General features: G+C 46.3%; 1 protein-coding gene across 3 annotated transcripts; it reads right to left on the bottom strand.

Annotated features, from left to right (window-relative positions):
- Nucleotides 1-513: 513 nt before the first annotated feature.
- NCF2 (neutrophil cytosolic factor 2) lies at nt 514-19,444 on the bottom strand. 3 transcript variants are annotated; one of them, XM_006025373.3, is made up of 15 exons: nt 19,098-19,443; nt 18,183-18,265; nt 17,411-17,519; nt 15,950-16,084; nt 15,137-15,244; nt 13,911-13,970; nt 13,276-13,319; nt 10,869-11,010; nt 10,145-10,207; nt 9,749-9,827; nt 7,215-7,261; nt 6,322-6,473; nt 6,134-6,245; nt 3,075-3,240; nt 514-1,253 (listed from the first exon to the last, which is right to left on the bottom strand). In XM_006025373.3, the coding sequence occupies exons 1-15, from the start codon at nt 19,269-19,271 to the stop codon at nt 1,138-1,140; spliced, it is 1,590 nt and encodes a 529-aa protein (XP_006025435.1). In that variant the 5' UTR covers nt 19,272-19,443; the 3' UTR covers nt 514-1,137. The 3 variants fall into 3 exon arrangements, with proteins under 3 accessions (XP_006025435.1, XP_014376204.1, XP_025061942.1); XM_014520718.2 differs by lacking the exon at nt 10,145-10,207 and having other exon boundaries at nt 19,098-19,444; XM_025206157.1 differs by lacking the exon at nt 15,137-15,244 and having other exon boundaries at nt 19,098-19,444.
- Nucleotides 19,445-21,407: the final 1,963 nt, after the last annotated feature.

The following is a 21,407-nucleotide window of genomic DNA, read 5'->3' as shown; positions in this document are numbered from 1 at the left end:
GAAGTTGCACATAAACCAGTTTAAGTGATCAGAAACTGGTTTAAACCTGCAACACAACAGAAGCTCAGTGCACATAAACCAGTTTCAAAATGGCTAAAGCTGGTTTAAGATCCACCTGGTTGAATGTAGTATCAGATTCAACTGATTTGGGTCAAACCAGTTTATGAAACTTCTGTCTCAGACCCCTTCCTGGTTCAAGTTAAATCAGAGGCCCCCCAGCATCCCATCATATTTTGCAGCCCTGGGTTGGGCTGTGTGGTCTGCTCCAGAGAGCAGGACTGGCTGTGCCCCTCTGCTCCCTGGCTGGAACAGTGAGGGTGGCTGACAAGGGGGTAGGCGGGGCAAGCCTGGCTGGGGATGCAGCCCTGTCTGGCAGGGGGAGAGTGGGAGAGGAGGAGAAGAAACTGCCCCCTCCAGGCAAACTCCAGCTGGGGACTGGGGCCAGGGAGAGGAGGGGGAGGGGGTTAAACAACCTTCCCTGCTCAAACTTACTGCTGGCTGTGGACTACAAATCCCAGAGGCACCTGGAAGCAGGAAGAAGAAATGATAAGCAACCCTGCAGAGTCTTGCTGTTGTGATTTTTGTACTACAAATCCCAGAGACCTCAGGGACAGCAGGAAGAGGAAGTGAATATGTAGCCCATACTAGCTACATGTGAGAGATCCATGTTCTAGCACCCCCAGCTTCTAGCTGGAGCCACTGCAGGCATGTGGCTGCATTTCCTGAATCAAAGGTAAATAAATGTCTGTTCACTTCTGTTTCAATTTAATCTATGCATCTCAGACTAACTTGCAAAGACTAAATCAATTCAGCCTCGGGCTTTTTGACTTTCTGTACTTAGCCATGGAGAGAGGGCTCTTGCTACTAGGCCATTTGAGATATGTAGCTCTTTTTATGCAGGATTAAATGTCTGGTCTTATCATTGGGAAGATAGTTCATAACCATATTTCCAGTGACCTGGTACCTGTTTTAAATAAGAGCTGATACAACAGAGAAGTGTGAAACAAAGAAAAGTACAGCCTTTTTTACACACCAGAATTATACTTAGGTCTGTTTTTAAATGCAGCGGATAATGAGATGAGACTTCTTGTGTGCAACTTTAGAAACTCTTAGGCTTCCTTGCATGTCCTGGGCTCTTCAGGGTTCTACCGAATTAATTTCAGTGTCTTTTTTATCATCACACTTCTGAACAAAAGCTGATGGGAAAATACCAACCTTCCCATTGCACTGGCCTTCTAACCAGTCTTCATTCACTAGAAGATAAAAATTACACTTGTCACTCTGTGTAAGTTAAAAAAAACCCAACACAAACTACTGCAAACAGTTCCTGAGATAACCTTTACTGGGTAAGTAGATATGCTGAAAGGCTGGCAAAGATATGGCTAAAATAAAAAGGGGCTGATGATTAATGAGGTATTAAAAATAAATAAATAAAAACAAGGGCAAAAAGAGAGCTGGGCAGGGAGGCAGCATAGAAGGAGCAAAACCCTATATTAATGAGATCCCTTCCATATGGCCACCAGTTTATTTCCACCTTGTAGCAGGAGTCGGATCTAAGGGCAGCATATAGGTAAATCTTATTTGTATTCTGAGGAGTGCCTTTAAATCCTTTTCTTTCAACAAGTTCTCTGCCTCCTCCCCTTTTTTGCTCAAAGCCCTTGAGAGTAATGAAGTAGACATAGCAGCTCCGGTGCAGAGGACTCTGCCTCTTAACATTGTTTGTGCTCACCAGCATCCTCTGCTCACAACTGCAACAGCCTTGGCCTTGCGGTTGTATGGCAGGCACTGACTTGAGGGATCAGAACCAAAATACCAGCAAGGTCTAATACGCATCCTCACATATAATAATGTTTGAAATGTCTGAAATACCAGGCGTATATGAGGATGTGTACCTGATCTTTCAAAATACCAGCAAGATCTAAGTTTAATACAGAAGTTTACCTTAAGAGAGAGAGAATGGTTCAGTGAAGAAAAGAAACTGATTTAGGGAGAAGGACTTGGAAAATAAATAACTTCATTTTTTCTGAGACCGTGATGGTGGCAGAGATTCAAATTGGACATTCGAAGCTGTCGTCATTGTCGTGTCTCCCCCCTCCCCCCGGCCTCCGCAAAGGAAGAAGTGATCAATACATTGATACGTCGATTAAAGTTTGCAGCAAAGTCATTTAATCTTGGGAGCAATGTAAAATTTATATACGTCTATAACTAATAGATTATAGAAATGGCTGCCTGGAAGTGGATTGGAAAGGGAAATATAGTAACACTCCTATTGTGTGTGGACAGAACTTCTGCAGGGGAAGAATGGACCAAAACAATCTGGGAATAAGGGGGGAACTTTTGAGAGGTTTGCTGGTGTAGACTTGGCACTCCTTCACCTGCTGCTCAGTGGATCAGCTGATGAGTTTAAAATCCTGCCAGCTTCATAAAGCAAACAGTCAGTGGAGCAGAAGCTGCTTTTACTATAATAGGTTTGTGTCTATGAAAACAATGGATACCTTTGGAGTCCTGGGAACTCATTCTGCAGGTTTCAAATACAAACGCAGGTCTCTTAAGGGTGGGAAGTGAGGTGTCCCTCCCTTGACCATCTTAGCACAGGACTACCACTTGTTGAGCTAAGATCACACCCAACAGGCTCTACAAGCCTCCTTTAGTTAATTTGGTTTTTCTGAAAATGGTAAAATGTTGCAGTAGGTGTAGGGTGTTGCTGGGGGAGGAAGAAGAGGTGGGGAAGGAACTGAAAAATGAGAAACCTGTTGCCGAGCAGGTGGGCTGGAACAGCTGGAAACGGCAGACGTTTTTCTCTCTGGTTAATTTGCTTGATCCAACCTATGGCTCAGTAGGTTCCAAGCACAATATGCATGAAGAAGATGCAAGAAACTGAAAAAAGGGACTAATGATTTCTAGTAGAGTTGATGTGCTGAAGAGCTACTGGTGAGCATCAACCAACCAAATTAATTTTTAACGTAGTTTGGAAGTTCCTGTCAAAGTCAGTGGAAGCTCCTGCAGGTACCCTGAAATCTGGCCAGTGCTCTTACAAGGAGTATTGCATGTCAATGCCAGAAGAATATAGTTACCTTTGGATAGGATGAGTATCACATCTCCTGCCTGGAATTCTAGGTCCTCTGGCTGGGTGGCTTCATAACTGTATTGCGCTACTACTCTGTTTGCTAATTCCTCTTCTGATGTTGCTTTCTGGGTATCTTCCTCTGTTTTGCCATCTCCTGGAAAATCTTGATCTCCCTAGTAGAGAAAATAGTCTTTTTTTAAGATCCCTTTCACTTTTTATTCTTTGGTAACTCTTTAAGAAAGTAGGCAACTGAATCTTGCACACCTTGGGGGAATGATCAAGTCTGTCTGACTGTAAATTTACTCGAGTCAAAGTGAAGGAACCATTCAGGCCAATATGTTATAGTCCATTCAGACTTTCCCCACTACATAGTTCTTGGGCAATGGACTCATCTTTTCATGCGTCTTGCTAAATGAGCTAAGCCTGCACTTGTGTAAGAAGGGGGTAGTGAGAGTTTTTAAAACTGATTGGAACAAACTTGTTGTTTTCTTAATGCATGTATCCAGTACTGCTGTCCAGTTAGCTGTGGGACCATTTTTAAAATACAGTACATTTTCAAGTTCCCAAAATGACTGCTTCTGAAAACTGACTGTGAGCATGATACCAGGAGTCACTATGGAGGAAAGTCAGTGTTTAGGTTACTTTTGAACCTGGCCATGTCCTTGACTCCAAATCTAAAACAGTTTGCTACGAGCCCTGTCGGACTCAGTGAAAAGCTCTTCCAGAAATGCAAAGGAAGCTGCAAGCTGTAGTGCTTATTCCTCTGTCAGTGGTGAACCTGGTCCTCCCTGTGGCCAGAAGCACTCCTTTTTTTTTTCTCCAAGTTTCATCTTGGGGGGATGCAATGCATTATTAAAATCTGAGGCTTTTTGTGACCATTGAGTTGACAACCCTTTTCTATTTACCCAAAGTTTCAGCTCAGCAATTTAATTTAGATGCCGCTTTGCTGCACACCATAAAGCAGTGGCTGCTTCTAGTCTTAAGACAAGTGGCATGTCAGTGACAGATGCAATAGCTAAGTGATGTCAAAGATGGGGGTGGGGCTCATATGCATCCAGATGAGTTGGGAGCCTTGCATCAGAGGCGTTAAGGAAAAGTGCACAGTATTGAAAGTGGGATTTTTGCCTTCCACTCAGGTTTACTTTAATTCAGAAGCCATAAACTCGTGCTTAGGCTCCTGCTGCAGGAACACTGGCTGAGAGAAACGCCCATGGCTTGAAAGTGTCACTTCTCATCAGTAAAAAACAGCAAAGTGAGAGCTCCTAGTGTTCGCCAGCCATCTCTCAATTGTGAGGTTTATCTACAGGGCATGAGGAAGAATAGAGCTATGATCCCTGCAAAGAGCCCTTCCTTATATAAGAAGCACAGCCTGCCTGCCCAAGGGAGCCACTTTGAGTGACTAAGTATAAATAGCTTCCTCCCCACAACCCCACTGATGTAACAAGTGTTTGTAGAGAAACCTGTCCACCTGCATTGTTTCTGTCACTGTTCTTAACTTGTCCTATTTAGGCTTTTCAGTGCATGTTCTCAAGGGTCTGAATATCTCTTTACGGCTGCTACTGCACTTGTGAGAATTGTTCAACTTCCTGCAGTGTCGGAGGTGCCCCCTCTCTGTTTTTGCATTTGTCAGAGCTGGGTCTTCCCTGGTTGAGTTCTAGTGTAGGAAAAGAAAAAGCTGTATAGGTAAATGAAAGGTGCATTGTATGTGAGAGCAGGTGTGCAAAAATGTTACTTCTATTCATTGACTCTTTAAGAGGATTGGATTTGCATGGGATATCAAACATACGGTACCTTACAGAGGTGCAAGAAAGTAAGTTCTTTGGCTTGGGATTCTTGGGGTGATGGGCAAGGGCAGCTGCTCCCCCATTCTGGGGCTCCCATAGGGGCTTTAAAGCCACAGCCCTTTGTAGGGGAAGGCACATAATATTGCTAGTGATTTCTCTTTATACCATAAATATAAAGGTATTTTTAAAGAGATTTTTATATACACACACATTTAAAACAAACTTTTTTTTTCCCTCAAGTCACTGCTGGGAGTGGGTCTCCTGGGAGCTTTCACATAAGGTTCCCCCTGTCTGCAACCTTCCCACAACGTAGCTTGTGATCTCTTCCTCCCCACCCCCCAGGAGCTTTTTGTTCCCAGGCTTTCACACAACATCTGTCAACCTAACGTATTGTTCATCCCTTGAGAGAGACTGTAGCACAGTGTGGAGTGGAGTCAGAGGCCCTCTGAATCCTCGTGTGTGAGCAGCATAGGATGGGACACTACAGTGTGCAAGAGGGAAATCACACAGGCCAAGCAGGGCTTGGCGAAAGGGGGACTGCTTTACTGATGGCTCCTCTGGTCCCGTCTTCTAGCTCCTGATAACAATAGGGCTGGTGTTGGCAAACATCTGCTCATTGTACAAGAGCCCAGTCCTAATAATTAACTTGGGGCCAGATTTGAAAGAATTGCAAGTTGCTGTAATTTATCTCACACTGCCGTATTCCATAGCTCAGTACATGTTCCTCAGCTTCCTTAAATTTAGTCTTACCTGCTTCTACATAACCATCCCCTATTCACAGATTCTCTGAATTTGTCCCATTAATTCCAAGATTCGGGTTGCTGCAACTTGTGTGTTGAATGGCCAGACAAAAGGAATGCAGGGAGGAGGGTGGGGGGCACACCTGCTTCTGGGTCCATCAGTGCACAAGTTATTTGATGTAAGCTCCCTCATATTCACATGCTGGTACTGCTCCTTACAATTCTGACACACCTGGATTTTTCAGATCTTCCCTTTCAAACCTTCAGGTCTGAGATCAGTAACATAATGGGGGAGAAGTGACCAGGGCACCAGCTGTGGGTGCTGACTTGGGGAGGGCGAGAGGGGTGCGAAAATAGCAGCTGCTGCACTGCTGTTCCATGTACCACAACCACCCAGGGCAAGGAACTGCCCAGTTATACTTTTGTCCAAAACTCATACAGATATTACACCCATCTCAAGCTCCACCAGCAAGTGTTTCTGCTGAGAGCAACCTACAGATCCTGGCTGCAGTTGGTAAGCATTTTAACCAGCTGTTACTGACCTCTGTGCTGCCGCACCACAGTGTCAGACAGTGGTCTTTAGCATGGCTCCAGGCTGTCTTCATGCCCTCCTCACTCAGAACCATGAGCTCACCACTACCTGCAGGCCGGTACCTGGGCACAGGGAAAAATTAGTCCTGAACTGAAGCCCCTGGAAAAAGGATGATGCTGATGCCGGACAGCGGCTCACCTCAGTGTTGTGTGCTGCGTCAAGAGCTCCAGCTTCTTGCAGACCATGTCCAAAATCTCGCTGTAGGAGAGTTGAGGCGTGGCTTCCATTGCTACTGTGTACTTGTAGTGCACCTTGAGAATGTATGGGCTTGGGACAGCTGAGTCTCCCACCTGCAGGCAGTGAAATGGATCTGAATTGGCAATCTGTACATCAGCATTTACATTTGACTGACTGCAGATATGGAAAGATGCATTAGGAGGAGAAGAATGGGGCCTGCGTGAGCTGTACCTGGCAATAAAATATGAAACCATCTCTAGGACACTGTTTCAAGTCTGAGCTAAGTTGTTGGTAACCAAAAGCCTGTTAGCATCTGTTATCAGGAAGACCAATAATATGTGCACAAGTACAACAGGTGGCTTTATCCTTTTCCCAGCAGACTGGTATTCCGCTACTACAAGAAAGTCTAAACACCCAACACTGTCAGTTCTTAGAAACCCAGGTGTGTGAGCCATAGTGACAAACTCCTTATTTGATGAATCCTTAAGCAGGTTTGGGGTTATTTCAGGCAAATGGGGTGAGGTAAACATAAGCCTGTCCTGCTTGGACAGGGAAGGAGATAAAGGATATCAATAACTGATTCTTACTACAAGTGTAAAAAGATCAAGGAATCTGGCAGTCTTCACATGACATTTAGGTGCCCTGAGTCTTATCAAACATTTCAGAAAGGCTCTTAGCCTATAACTTCTTTGAAAAAGTCAAGCAGCTTTAAAAAGTTGCTAGTGCTACAGTGATTGGAGGTGCCCAAATGATCACCCTGATGTACAACAAATGCACACCCATATCATGGACACAGTATATCCACTGCTGAAGGACTTGAGTCCACAGATTCACCACAATGCAGGATTTGTTACCTTTGGCTCTTTCATCCGCTGTTTGTCAGAAGTAACAGGAACATGATCTGAATAGAACGGGAAGGCAAAGTAAACTGGTAAGTGACTGGACTCCAATTAGATAACTCTTGTCCTTTTGCATATGGAAATACATGCTCTGACCTGCTGCGGCTCCTTCCTGCATTACATCAAACAACAACAAAGCCCAGTAACTTGTTTAGTTTAAATTACCATTATCCTCTCTGTGCCTCCATTTCCCCCCTCTCTCCAGACTGCAGATAACCCTGTTTCATGGAGATATTATAAGACTAAATTTACAGAGGGTTGACTTCAGTGGAGCTGACACAGATTGCCCCGAGAAGGATCTGCTCCCAAGGTCCATGAAAGCTTTGACATTCTCAGTGAAATGTCCCACAGAAGTGCCACAGTGCTTGCTCTTCACTTTGTTCTAAGGATTTTGGTGCAATAAAAGTGCTTCTGGAGCTGAAGATTTCCTGAGACTTACGACTCAAAGACGGGTTAAATTTTATAATTGATCGGCTAAGCTTGCAGGGTGATTCACTGTTTAGGACTGGTAGGGGATTGAGAAGTATTTCTCTGTGGAAAACATTTTAGAAAAAAAATGGAAGGGCATTTTTCAAGTTTTCAAAAAAGGCTGAAATTTGCTAGGGAAAAAACCCAACAACAACCACATTTTCATTTTAAATAAACAAGTCTGTTTAATGAAAATTCAGCCACGTCCTTCTGTTTCCTTTCACCTTAATGTGGCTTTGTTTGGGGCAACAGACTTTATTGAGAAAGTGAATGTTCTGTTCCAAACATGCCAGTTGGTTTCTGCCTGAAACCAGCCTGTTTTAAAGAAAGCTTTGTTTGGCAGAGCAAGATTGCAATTGGCTATTGCCACCACCCTGACATATTGATAGCCTCAGCAAAGGCCAAAAAGTAGCACCCTAGAAGTTGTCTTCTGGATCCTGACGGACACTAAATGCTACAGTTGTTCTGCAGATGTCTGTTCCCTCCCTGTCCTGGGGTTATGAAGCATTTCACTCTTCAGGGTTGTCGACCCAGCATATTCACCAGCACAAAACTTAAAATTCAATTCAGACTAAGGGCTTTAGTGACTATTGTGTGCATCAATGTTTTATGGGGACTTGGCTTTCAATATCCATGCTTTTCCATGTTTTGGCTAGAGACTGTGTACACTTAACTTGCATGTACATGTTTCCTGTACATGTTAAAATTTTCAGTTCTCTAAGGTTATTCTACATACCAGGAGTTACCGGGAGAAACTAAAACTACCCTATGAATATGAGCAGGGTTAAAAGATTAAAGAGCTCAGGTAAGTCTATGCAAAAACATTCCCTCTGCAGTGTCCAGTGCGTGTCTTCCTTGTGGTGCTGAGCATTTAACCACAGGTATTAATCTAAAGTAACACCAGGATGCTAAGAACAGCTGTCTCTGTTAGGCAGTTTCTGTTGGCTAACAGAAAAGTCTCTGTAGTGTGGGTCCCCTAGAAAAGTCTGGATTTTGGACTTTAACAAAGGTTTCAAATCTGGGAATTGAGGCCACTCGCTCCCCACCAATTATTTTGGATCTTGTACACTTGTCTAAATCTTTCCTGGCTTAAACACTGTGAGGTAGCACAAGGCGTACCCTGTTGCAACAGTTGTCCAGTCTGCCACTGAAGGTGTCCTGCTTTTATGTTCTTGTGGCAAATAGCTCCAATTTACTCTTGAACCAGAGGACAGTGTCCTTCCTTGTGCCTAGAACCCAAAGCACTTCCACACCTTCACAGAGGTCACTAGCCACTCCTCCTTTCAGGCCAAGCCTGTTAAATCAGTGTGGCACTGGAGATCACCAGGACATAGAGGAAAGTCATCCCTTTGCTTAGCAGAAAAATACCCCACTGCAAACAGCTCCATCCTAAGTGCTACAACAAACGAAAGAACAAGTGCAACCCCAGGTAGCAGTACTGTTTGTTCTTTTGCTGAATTCCCTGTCCTGAGGACTGAGCAAACTGGGTTCTCCGAGCTCCCTTGCTTTGGCAAAGTCTCTACTTTGTGCCTCCATTTGTCCATCTGTAGAATGGGGGTGCCCTGTACCCTGAGCCTGCAGCACCCAGGTGAGTCATGTGCATGCTGCAGGGAGGTGCAGCTGCAAAGGGGCTCAACCTCATGCCCTGATGCTCAGCAAGCCTTTTGGGGTGAGTCTGACCACCTGGACAGCATCCAAACAGACAGACCCAAAGGCACTTAGGAGCACACATGACTTTCAACCTCAAAGGGACTTGCCTTAAGTCACTTGCAAGTCCCACCCCTGCTTGTGTCCCATTCTCAGCCTCATACAATACTGCAACCGAGTGAGGGACAGGCTGTGTCCCTGGCTGCAGCAGCAATGGCTGCAGCTGGCTGGGGCAGACACAGCAGAGCAGGGGATGCCTGGGAGTGGAAGGACACACTGTGAGGTGGGTGATAGAGCCAGAGTGCCTGGCCCTGAAAGATCTGCCCACAAGCCATTGCTCCCTGGGTACTTCCCAAGGGTCCGTGGTTACTGACCTGGTGCTGCCTGTCTGGGTTTTTCTGGAGCATTGAAACTGGGTGGGTCAGGGATGTCGAGCTCTGGGGATTTTTCCTCCTGTGTGGGATGCAAAAGTAGTTAGTGTTACCATGACTGGTCAGAGGACACTTAGTAGGGGGAGCTCCAGGTAGCTGGGACTCCTCTGCTCTCAATGGGAGCTTCCCTGTTAGCACAAGAGATGCAGCTGCTGCTTTAGTGGGGTAGGAGCAAAGTATCCAATTACTGCTGAGAGATGCTGCTTGCAGGTATCCTAGTCCCCTGCTTGCAGCTGCACTAGTCCTCTGGAGTAAAATGGCTTCCTGCTGGAGAGTTGCCATTCCCCTTCCGTGATTCCCCCCCCTCTGCAGCACTGCTAGTTTGCCAGACTGTCTTACCCACTGGTGAGGTCTGTTCTGTAACTCCACCGCCTCAAGGTAGTTGTATGGAACGATCCCTTTCTGGGAGGAGGAAAAACAGAGAAACTGGGGCGTGTTTATACATTCATGTCACAATGTGGTGACAGCTGTGCCAGAGAAGAGCAGGTCTACTTGGTCCAACCCCTGCCCTTACTCTGGGCACGACCCCATAGCCCTGCAGGGCAGTTGCTGCAGAGTTTTAAAAGTTTCTCTTGAGCCTTGAGGCCTCTTTCAATTCAAGCTGGTGTCTGAACAGCCTCCCAGGCTCTGGTTATGTTGTCTCAGCAGGGGAGGAATGTTTCCTTGTTCCTTGACCCAAAGCTAAGCACAGGGAGGCACCCCTGCATGGTGTATGCTCCTCTCTGATCAGACTGATGAGTTAGGAAGGTCGTGTGCACTGACATGACTCCGGGGTGAATACATGTGGGGCTCAGATGCTGGCTGATGGAAAGTAACAGAATGACAGGGGGTGTTGTTTAAAGAACTCCCCTACTGACCTAAGGCACCCTCAGAAACATCTGCATTCACAGCACTCCTCAGCCCAGCTGTGTTGGTAACAAGATCTTGGTGATGTGGGTCAACTCCAGTGCTTCAGCCAGAACAGAACAAAACATGAAGCAACCCAACAAGCCAGACTGCCCAGGCCCTCATAAACGCTACCATTGGCCTTGTAGGTCCCTTGTGTTGGATACTCTGCAAGTACCTTCCCGTTGAACATAACAGTGGCCCAGTTGTCAATTCCCCTGTTCAGGACAAAGACGATGTTCCCTGGAAGGACTGCCAGTTCCTCAGAAGTCTCGGGCGTGAACTCGAACAGGACTCTGTGAGGTTCTCCTTCCAAAGCCCTGCATGGGGAAGTGATGGCTCAGTCACTTAGAGCTGGGGTGAAAGCCCATCCCCTTTCCATCATAGCAAAGTGCAATTCTTGGGGGTCTCACTTTCCTGGTCCCTTCCCCTGCCCTTACTCTCACTGGGTAAAAACAATACCTTAATCAACCCCTCTCTGCTCACCCTTGTGGACTCAATGGGAAGAGACTGAGCTGGAGCTTGTTGGGATGCACCCCTCATCAATTAAGCATCTGCCTCGTGCATCATCCCTGTGCATAATTAGCACTCTTCAGCCACAGACTACAAAGAAGGGTAAGTGAGACGTAACCTCGCCTCCCTTTTACAGGTAGGGAAACCAAAGCACAGGGATAAAGTGATTTGTCCAAAATCATCTAAGCAGGAGTAGTGGCAGGGCTGAGAAGAGAAGCCAGGACTCCAGACTCCCAGTTCAGTGCCCTGTCCATTACAAGATGCTGTGTCCCGAAAGCAAGACTGGACAGAAATTCAACTGAAGTATGGTGGAAGCAGTGAAACACTGTGTGTGACTTGCAAAGGGAGCATGTGTGAGCTGAAGTCAGTGAGGGAAATAAATATGGACTCATTACTATGCCCCTTTTCCATGGTGCTTTAGCTAGGGAATGATGTGTTGGGTCGGCCCCCTCAGGTGTTAGGCTGCAGAACTGTGTAGAGTTGCTATTACTGAGGCATGGAAGTTGCTAACAGACAAACAAAAATGTGGAGTCTGTGCTTCTGTATGGGTATGAAACATGTTGCATTTGTCCTGAGATCAGTTGTGTCTCTGCTTGTCCTGGAACAGAAAAGTCAAGGGATTGTGTGTACACACATCACCCTTCCAACTGGGGTTTAGCTAGCATCTGAACGCAATGTCACTTTTCTGCCATTGATCCAATTATGCAATTCTGGGACGTCTGTTTAGACAGGGTCCATCTTGAGACACTGGAAATGAATGTCTATTTAATCACAATTTGTCCCAGGAGAAAATGTATTTTCCCACAATAAATGCAACTCTGGTCTATAACCCAAGTGACTCAATTTGCTCCTAGGGGACTCCCTGCATGCAAGTACATGCTCTCCTCAAATCCTTCTGTCATTCCTTCAGCCTGCAGCTTATAGATATGTTCACACAAGGCAGGAATATGGATTTTAGATCTATGCAAGTCTGCTGTTCTTATTCCTGTTAATACCATTTTGAATACAACCAAGGCCATTCTAGGGTAGATCAAAATCTAAATGTAGCTTGAACTGAGGGTGGGGGCTGTAACAGCGCAGACCTGATACTTGGGAGAGGGACAGCAAACATTAATACTGTTTTCCATATCTACCAAACCAACCCTGTGCAACTCTTGCATGCACCAGTGCTTTCCAGTCTCCCACAGAAGAAACAGCATTATAACCGTTTTACAGATGGATGTAAAGAGGGGGAATATTGACTTACTTGAGGTCTGTATAGCTAATCAGTGGCAGGGATGGGAAGAACTCAGCAGTCCTGATTCCCTGTTAAAGCCATCGCTTCACATTTGGGTAGTAACACTAAGTCACAAGATTGTCATTCTCTTGGTTTAGGAAGCCACTGGATCCTTAAGATGGAATCCACAGAGCAGCTGTCTATTTTACTGAGATCCAGTTTGGGCATCGTGGCCTGGCCCAAATCACCCTCCTCCCCTCAAATGCACTCTCGATTTCTCTGACTGTGAGCCTGCAGCTACTGTTCCCTAGTAGCGCCCTTCCCCTCTCCTAGCCCCAGTGCTGTTTTCAGAATGGGAGGGGGGGGAAACAGAGAGGAGGGAGCTCATTCTGGGAGCTTCAGGGAGGCTCCAATCTACCTGCTCCAGCACTGGCTGAGAAAACCCTAGACCGAACTCCCTCTGCTCCCTTTTCCCCCCTCCCATTCTGAAAAGAGCACTGGGTCTGGGAAGCAGTGTAGACACAAGTTACTGAAGCCACTCCATTTTGGAGCACCTTCATCTGAATCCTCATGCAATGATTTTTGTAGGATTGGGCCCTTTTAAAGAGCCCTACAGTTGTGCACTTGTGTTTGGTCATGGTTGTAGAGTGCTTTCAGGGGCCAGATCAGGTGAAAAGTGTAACTTCTGTCTGTGCCTTGTGATTGTAATTTAAAACCAGAGCCTTTAGCTCACATATCTGCTGCTTATGGCATTTCTCTAGCCCTACTGCTAGCCTGTTTGTTGCAGTGCTGGGCTTAAGCTAGTCTCTATGTCTTTACATGTTGTTTTTTATCTCCTGGTTTTCATGTTGCTTACCTGAGGATTTCTGGTGTCTTTGGTCGGGGTGGAGGATCTAAGGCCTGCAAGCAAACAAACCAAATCCTACATAAACCTACTTGGTTCACACCCTCCACAGAGGAATCCCTCAGGCCTTCAACGTTTCTGAAGCCCTTCTCCAACCAGTTTTTTTTTTCTCCCACTAATTATTTTTTCAACTGAGGTGATTTCAAAGCTCCAAGAGGCTAGCAATATTAAACTGGGCCCCAGTATTCACTCCTAAGGTGGTGTCTTAGCAACTTCTTACCATTCTGTGAATTGCCTGCTTATACTTACTATGGGGTTAATTTTGGCACACACCAGGAAGATAACATGACCCCATGATTACCACACTTCCTTGACAGCCTCTTGAGGAGCTGTAATGAAAGCCTTTTGGGTGGCTTAAGGACCAGAATAGATCTTAATTTCTCAATAAGAGCAAATGACAAAAGTCTCAGAGTCAGAAAACTGTGACTAGTAGAAGAGAGAGAGGAAAAAATAAAATAAAAAGAGAATTACACTAATCGTATGAGAATTTCAGTAAGTTTTACTGAAAGCCATCCATGCCCATATCTCTTCCCTTACTCACTATAGTGCTGAACGGGCTACCATGTTTCCAGCCAATATTTACTCACCTGTGGCTGAAGTGGCGCAAACCCTGAAAAATTATCCTTGTCAACCACAGATGCCACAACCTGGAGCCAAAGAAGGACATTTAGTTAGTTACGTGGTTATTATTGGCTTTTCCTCAGCTTTAATTCCTGCTCATATCCTGCTAATTCCTACTAATATCATTCTCTTGCTTGCTGCTTGCTCTGATCCAAGCAAGTCATGTCCAAGACTCCATAGATTTGGAAACTCCTAGCTACCTGCCTGCGTTTCAATACATTCTTGTCTTTGCAGGCAGTATGTTGCTCAAGTGTTCCTAGCACCGAGGAACATCCAGGTGCTAGGAACTGCTGTGACTTCAGGCTAAATGCTTTGCCAACCATACTCTAGTTCAGTAGGGTACCTAAACCCATCCCAGAACTGAAATCGGCTTTCAGCTCTCACCGTTAACACCTTCAAGGGGATCCTGACAAGTTAACATTAATTTATATCATTAATTTCTGATGCTCAAAGGAATTACATTTCTAAATCCCTTTCAGTGTTATTGGAGCACCTCAATAGCCCTTAGGCTTTTTTGAAAATCCCAGCCTTTAAAAAGTCTCTCTCCATGTTGCTGACCGCCCCTTGGAATATTTGATCTGCTGGGGTGATGCCTGTCTGATCCACTCTGCACGTCTGCCACTGCTGCTTTGTTTTTCTGTTTCCATTTTTCTCTGTGTCTCATGAACCATAATATTTGGCTTTCACCAAGTAAAAGAAAATGCTTCTTTTATTATTAACATATTGACCCCTGTCCCAGTTCAGCTGTGGCATGGCCTTTGTGGAGTTTGTTTAGGGGCATTTGATCAAGAAAACTTGGAAATTCTCAAACCAAAAGCATGCATCATATTTGACTGGCACGTGCCTCCAGAAGCATTTCTGAATCAGCTGTGGTGGATCAGTTCCAGCGAAATGCTAAATGACTATTTCCTTGTGTCCAGCTAAGGGCTGAGAGAATCAGGGGTAGGAGGGGGAATCATCCTGCAAACAGGTGCATGCAGCTTCTAAATTTGGCCACAGAGTTTTACCTCTCAGTTTCCTCCCTCAACATCTGCCTCAGCTTCTTGGGGCAAAAAGCGTCTGCCACTGTATTCTGCTCATGCTCTCAGCACTCAATGCAAAATGAATAACGGTGATGATTTCCTGGGCAGAGACCACCCCATTGTCCTCCTCTCATATTTGGCTTGAAAGCAGTATGTGAACTTTTTCCTACCGTAGCTTTCCCCAGGTAATCTTTCTTCTCCAGCTGAGCCACTTGCTTCTCATTTGGCCTAAACAGCTTCCCCAGGGGGATCACCACTGGCTCAAATAAATTTTGCTTCTGTAGCATACAGAAATCATAGGGACATGTTGAAAGCACAGACAGTTCCAGCATTGCCCACCTTCTAGCTCTGCATGTAGCTCCCTCTGGGTGAATTTGGCCCGTGTGCTACACAGCTTCAGTCCTAGGCCTCCCAAAAACCCTTCATTCACATTTTCCCCATATGCTGCAAAACCCATGTTCATAAATCAATCCACAGCTCTTGGCTGTTTTTGTAAAGTTTCTGATACAGGATAGTTCCCCTTCTTTATAGACTTCAGTCTCTTTTATCCCTATAAGCCCCTGGCTTTTTCAGCGGCAGCTAAGATGGCCATCGAGGTACCTCAAGGATAGAGGAGAGTTGCATTTAGTGCAACTGTCCCCACCACCATGAACGTTGCATGCCTCCCGAGGCTGGGGGGGGGGGTAGCAAGCTCCCGCAGGCGGTAGTGGCAGTGAGCGAGGAGCTCCCACAGGCAGCCACAGTGGTGTCAGCGGTGGGGGCAGGCCGAGCAGGGAGCTCCCGTATGTGGCCGCAGTGGTATCAGTGGCTCAGGGGAGGGGAGGGGGCCGGGTGGTGAAAACTAGAGGACATAAAGGCGTCCAGTTTCATATCAATAGAGGACAAAGGACCAGAAAGCTGGACTGTCCTCTATAAAACTGGACTAATGGCCACCTTAGTGGCAGCCCAGGAAGGAATCAACACGCGGAGAAATTATTCTTTACCAAAATGGCTTGCATAGCCTTATCAATCTTGTTGTGTCGAGGCTCGCTCTTCAAGCTCGTTGCCAAGATGAGGTGCTCTTCTGCTTTTTTCCAGTCCTCCAGTTTGGCATAGACCAGAGCTATGTTGTATAACACCTGCAAAAAGGAAATTTGTTAAGAAAAACAAAGGCTCAATGAATGGAGGTTCTCAAGTGAACCAGCCTCTAATGAGGAGTGCCTTAAGCTACTGTCCCTAAAAGCAGTAGAGAACTCAGAGCCGAGAGAGCCCCATGTGCTGCCAGTGCTACCTGCTGTTTGAAGATACTCCAAGGGCTTTGTTGAGTCTTATTTTCCTAGAGAAATCTTCTAGAAAGCTCCACCTGGAGGCAATGAGGTGATGTTTGTTAATACAGGGTGAGGGGAAGCTAGGCAGGACTAGCTTCCCGTTCCAAAGATTCCTAGTCTCTGCTTGCCTCCTCTCATAAATCAATCACTTGCTTTTTCGTGAGGACATGCAATCTGTCACGCTTGCTATCAACTCACTTTCCTTCTTATTGGGTTTGGGTACAAAGAAACATCAGCTAATTAATTAGCTCTAAAGTTACTAGTCCTAGGGACCAGCCTCTAATTTCTTCCATGCAAGCTCTGAAGGCTGAATGTTGGCTTGTCGCTCATATATGAGGTCAGGGTGCAATGGTGCACCCACTCCTTGATTCCTGGCCCACCCAAATTTTAAAGCCAACTGCCTGGCAGGTGCAGTAGCAATGAGGGAGCCAACTGACTTCATGGCTCCTTGTAAACTGCCTGATTCCTTCTATAGTCTTGATTCTGCCTGTTTCTCCTTTTTAAGTCTCGATGTTCCACTAATCAAGCTACCCTTTCTTCTGTAGTTCTACTGTCTGTTAGCTGTTTTTAACTCTATCTAAAAACACTAACTCAGCTGTAGAAATGTTAACTCAGGTGAACGTTTATTCAGCTGTATAAGCAACTTTCAGTGCAGTACTGGATGCATTATCAGGATTCTCAAGAAGGCTAGATTTTGTTTTATGAATCTGAAAAAATATACATTTTATTCTAATGGCTAATGTTGCAGGACTAATGCAACAATATCTTTGGGTTATTTTGGCCAAGTTTGTTGTGTTTTTTTTTTTTAATACAAAGTACATGATATATAGCAAATTAATGCATGTTGCAGTTAAGTTATATTTGGTTTTGCTTTGATCTTAAATGGAATAATATAGCCCTTAGGCCCTTAGCATATTAGTAAAGTCTCTAGTTTCTTTTTAACTGGAGAAATATGTGTTGCATTATATTTGATGTATCACCTCCCACCTTTTTCTCTTCCTATATGGGGGCCTCATGTCTGAGTTACACCCACTGGCTGTGTGGCATTGGATTGCAATATATCTCCACCACTTAACTTCTTGTGCTTTGTGGATAGCCTTGCTTGTTTCAGTGTCACATTTCCCGTATGCTCCTTACCTCACAAGCAAACAGCCTGAACTGCAGCCCCAGGATCTTATAGTCTATCAGCAGGTTCCCTCGCAGTTGAGCCAGTGCTTCTTTAAAGTCTTCGACTGCTGAATCATAGCTGTAAAGCAAAGTTAATAATCTGTCAGGGTCCACCAAGAAAAGGGCAGGGCCTTTTGCTGGCTGGGCTGCCCGGTGCCTTTCAAGAATGCAGTCTTGTTCTCATCCCGAGTCACTTGGCCAGCTAATGGCATGCCAATAGCCTTTTACCACAGCCCAAGCCCTTCATCCTGAATCATTCTTGGGAGAAAAGAGGCTGTCCAGATCTAGGCAATTGTGTTCTGACTCTTCATTGGCCAATTGTGCTTGCCAGTCTCAAGACTTTTGAGTCTGTTACCTGCATCTGCTTTAGACCCAAAGCTGTGACCAGTGTTAATATTATTGTGTATCATTTATATTCTGGTTGTGCTCCATCACATTAGGTGCTGTGTACACTCCCTTTTGTAAAGGTTTCTTATATAGGATTTAGCTAATTCTCTCATTGCTTTTAAACACACACTGGGAAATTTTTGAGGCTCCCAAGAATAGTCTTCATCCATAGGTTGGGACCACTGCTAAGCATGAGATAGTATTTACCTTGTTAGGTGTGTTCTGGCTCCAGTTACCTCTGCAGCATTCCAGCATGACTGACTTGTCAAAAGGCTTCTCTGCCAGTCAGGGAAACAGAGTTTGACTTTTACACACCCACCCACCTCACTTCCATTAGGGAGTTTCCAATACTTACTTTTCTCTCTCGTAAAATACTGTTCCTCTCTGGAAATAGGCCACAGCCAAGTGCTTGTCGCAGTTAATACTCCTGGCAAATGCCTGCAGGGGATAGGAGATGATTCATACATGAAACCTATTCCCCAGAGAGAAGTTGCAAAGGGAGACCTGGATATGGAGTATAGGGATGGGGAGAAGGCAGCAGCTGCAGCTGCGGCTAGTGCTGCGGTAGAGGGGAGAGTGGAACAGAACCTGGCATGTGCGGTGCTCGCCTTTGACTGGTAGGAGGCATGAAACCAGCATCTCAGGAGAAGGGATGAAATGAAGGATGAAATGGAAAGGGAAACGTGGAGAGAAGGAAAGGGATTGTACCTCCTCTCTCCACCCTTCAGCTTTGGCTCTTGTGTTTCACCTGGCCAGAAGCCCATAAATTAAATACCCACCCCCTTGCCCCGCCCAGCACTGAGCAGCAAGAATTAAATGAAGTATGTGACCTATTGTGCTGTAACTGTCTCTTCATCCTGCTCAGGACAGGTCTATCAATTGCTGGGCCATCCTCCCTAATAGACCATTAGTCACTATGTGGCTGCCTGTTGGTGTGAACTGTCAGGTTGGCAAATACTCCATGTGGCATCATCTGGTTGGCTGAGCACTGGCTGAGCTGCAGCACAGAGGAGTTCTTCCCCTTGCACCCAGCCAAGCCAGCTTGCCAGCTACCTGACAGGTTTGTGCCGAGTGCCCTTCAGCCTGTCAGGCACAGATGTGTCTGACCTGCGAGTCAGGCTGTCAGTCATTTCATCATCAGTCTACTTCTGTCAGTCCTCTCACTTGTCAGTGGGCCCTTCAGTCTATCTGGCAGGGCTGGGTGTGCCGTTAAGTCGGATTTGCCTGTAAAAGAGGCAGGGGCAGGAGGAATCGAGATGCTCTTACTCACCTGCTCTGCCTCAGCCAAGTTCCCCAGGATCAGATGGATGGAGCCAATGTTAAAGCAGAGTTTGGAGGAGGGGTTCTGAACTGAAGCGAAGGCCTCCAGCGCTGCTCTCCAGTCCTTCTGATCGGCAGCGCGTACCCCGTCATGCCATAGCTGGATCGTCTCAGCCAGAGACATGGTTCCTCAGGAGCCTTCAGTGGGGTATCTGGTAGTGCGATGGCAGGTCTCCCCACAACTTGGAGTGGCTTTTCCTTACTCTGGGCCCTCTTTCCTCTGCACTGCAGCTCGGCCAGTGCACTTCTACTTGTACTTCTGTATTCCCTCCAGCACCCACACAGTGTTCAATGTCGCAAACTTATCAGGAAGTGTCTACACTTGCCAATGAAAAACAGCCCTGCTGAGATGGGGAAGTACAGCAAATGCTGGCTGACGTGAATCCGAGCAGCCCCTTGCTGTGTTATTATAAATCCTCCTCCTCCACCCATGGCTACTCGCCTCTTTTGATTTTTTTTTTTTGCCTCATGGGATCTATAATTTGAGGCTTATGTTTGGCATCGCACTGCTGTCAGTGTAGTCACAGTTGAGTCAGAGTTCATCAGTGATGTGGCATAGAGGAACTGGGGCATGAAGAAAGAGGGTCCTGTCATGGGCTCCCTGCAGCCATGTTCCTTTTAAAGGAAGCGCGCACACTCTTAACTTCCAAAGGCAGCACCTAGCTGCAGGCTGGTTGCTGATGGGAATTCCCCAAAACCTCTGTTGAGAGTGAGAACTCAATTAGGCTAATTATGCAAATGCTCTCTTTGATCGGTGGGGGTCTGTCCCAGTGCTAACCATTAGCCTTCAGCCCAGCTCCAGGTAGCTAAATATTAATAAGCTCCCACCAAGAAAAATCACAGACTCTCATGAACCATTCAACAGCTCGACTATATTAAACAAACTCAGAGAAGATACCAAAACAACAGGTACGTATGAAAAGTGATTAATACAATTATACACGATGGCAATTACAGGACTATATAGACAAGTTGGGGAAGAAACAAAATTTTGAAGGGTCACAGCTAGGGACTGCACTTCAGACAACGCTTATCTCACTTAACCACATACAACACAACTTACAACAATTCTCAACAACAGCAACAGCAAGTAAACCAGACCAGTCCCAGGTGCACCAAGCACAACACAACTTGCACTCCACAGATGCACAGACACCCACCAACGCACACGCAAACTCACATGTGTGCCTGTAGATGCAGCTTCTCAGCCTATTTAACTCTCTCAGTCACACCACTCATGTCAATCTGCCACTCATCCAATCATTCAGGAAGGAAGGCTGCCAATCTCATGCAACCATACTGCTGACCCTACCTGAGGTATAGAATACCATACCACACATTGGCAACATTTTCCCACCAAAACTGTATTATACAGTATTGCCAACCCCACCATGCCAAAAATCATGAGACGAACTCTTAAAAAAATCAAGAGATTGGCACGTAAATCATGAGATGCTAGTTTTGAAGTGTGCGTGTAAGGGGTGTTATTTATGAAAGTGTTGGGGGCTGTGGGTGTGTGTGTGGGGTTTGGAGCCCAGGGAGGGAGGGTCCCCGCACACCCTGGCAGGATACGAGGTACTGTGGGTCAAGAGTGAGAAGCAGCAGCAGGGCTGGGTGGGCTGTGGCTTGGGAGCGAGGAGCAGATAGACAAAAATACAGACACACAGAGACACTGATAGACACACAGACAGCACCCAGCTGATAAGTAGAGGGAAGGGCTAGGGGTGGGGCAGATTGAGGCCCCCATGGTGATGGAGGGAGTGGGGCAGGGGTGAATGGGGCCCCGGTGCTGGGGCAGATCATCCAGAGGTGCAGGGGAGGGACACTGCTTCCCACAGCAGCGAACACCCCTGGGGGAGGCATGGGGGCATGTGCCCCCCCTCCCCATGGGGCAGAGGTGGACTGCCCTCTGCGGGCTGAGGCTCTGCACCCTGTTGCCTCACCCCAAGAGCTCAGCTGTGTGATGCCATTGCTGCCTGCTGGGTGGGCAGGGGATGTGGGGTGCGCTGGCACATCTCCTGCCCACCCAGCGGCAGGAGGCACACTGGATGTGCGGCTGAGCTCCTGGGGCAAGGCAGCAGGGCACAGAGGCCCAGTCCACGGTGGGCACCCCACCTCTGCCCTACTCTCCCCCTCCCTACCCCTTTCCCTCCACTTACCAGCTGGGAAAATCCAGAGATCTGAGGGTTGGATCCAAAGATCATGAATCACAGTTATTTTGACTTTGAAAGCCTGAGTCTCACCATGGTTTTGCAACAGT

Source organism: Alligator sinensis, unplaced genomic scaffold, assembly GCF_000455745.1.
Source record: "Alligator sinensis unplaced genomic scaffold, ASM45574v1 scaffold471_2, whole genome shotgun sequence".
NCBI classification, from domain to species: Eukaryota; Metazoa; Chordata; order Crocodylia; family Alligatoridae; genus Alligator; species Alligator sinensis.
This window is presented reverse-complemented; position numbering and strand designations above follow the sequence as displayed.

What these genes read in the sequence shown, in the direction of transcription:
- NCF2 (XM_006025373.3), bottom strand. Translation starts at nt 19,271, where the DNA reads ATGTCTCTGGCTGAGACGATCCAGCTATGGCATGACGGGGTACGCGCT. An exon ending in TGTGGTGCGGCAGCACAGAG is followed by an intron (nt 3,241 to 6,133) that starts GTCAGTAACAGC and finishes TTTCTCTACTAG; the next exon opens with GGAGATCAAGATTTTCCAGG. An exon ending in GATACTCATCCTATCCAAAG is followed by an intron (nt 1,254 to 3,074) that starts GTAACTATATTC and finishes TTTATCTTCTAG; the next exon opens with TGAATGAAGACTGGTTAGAA.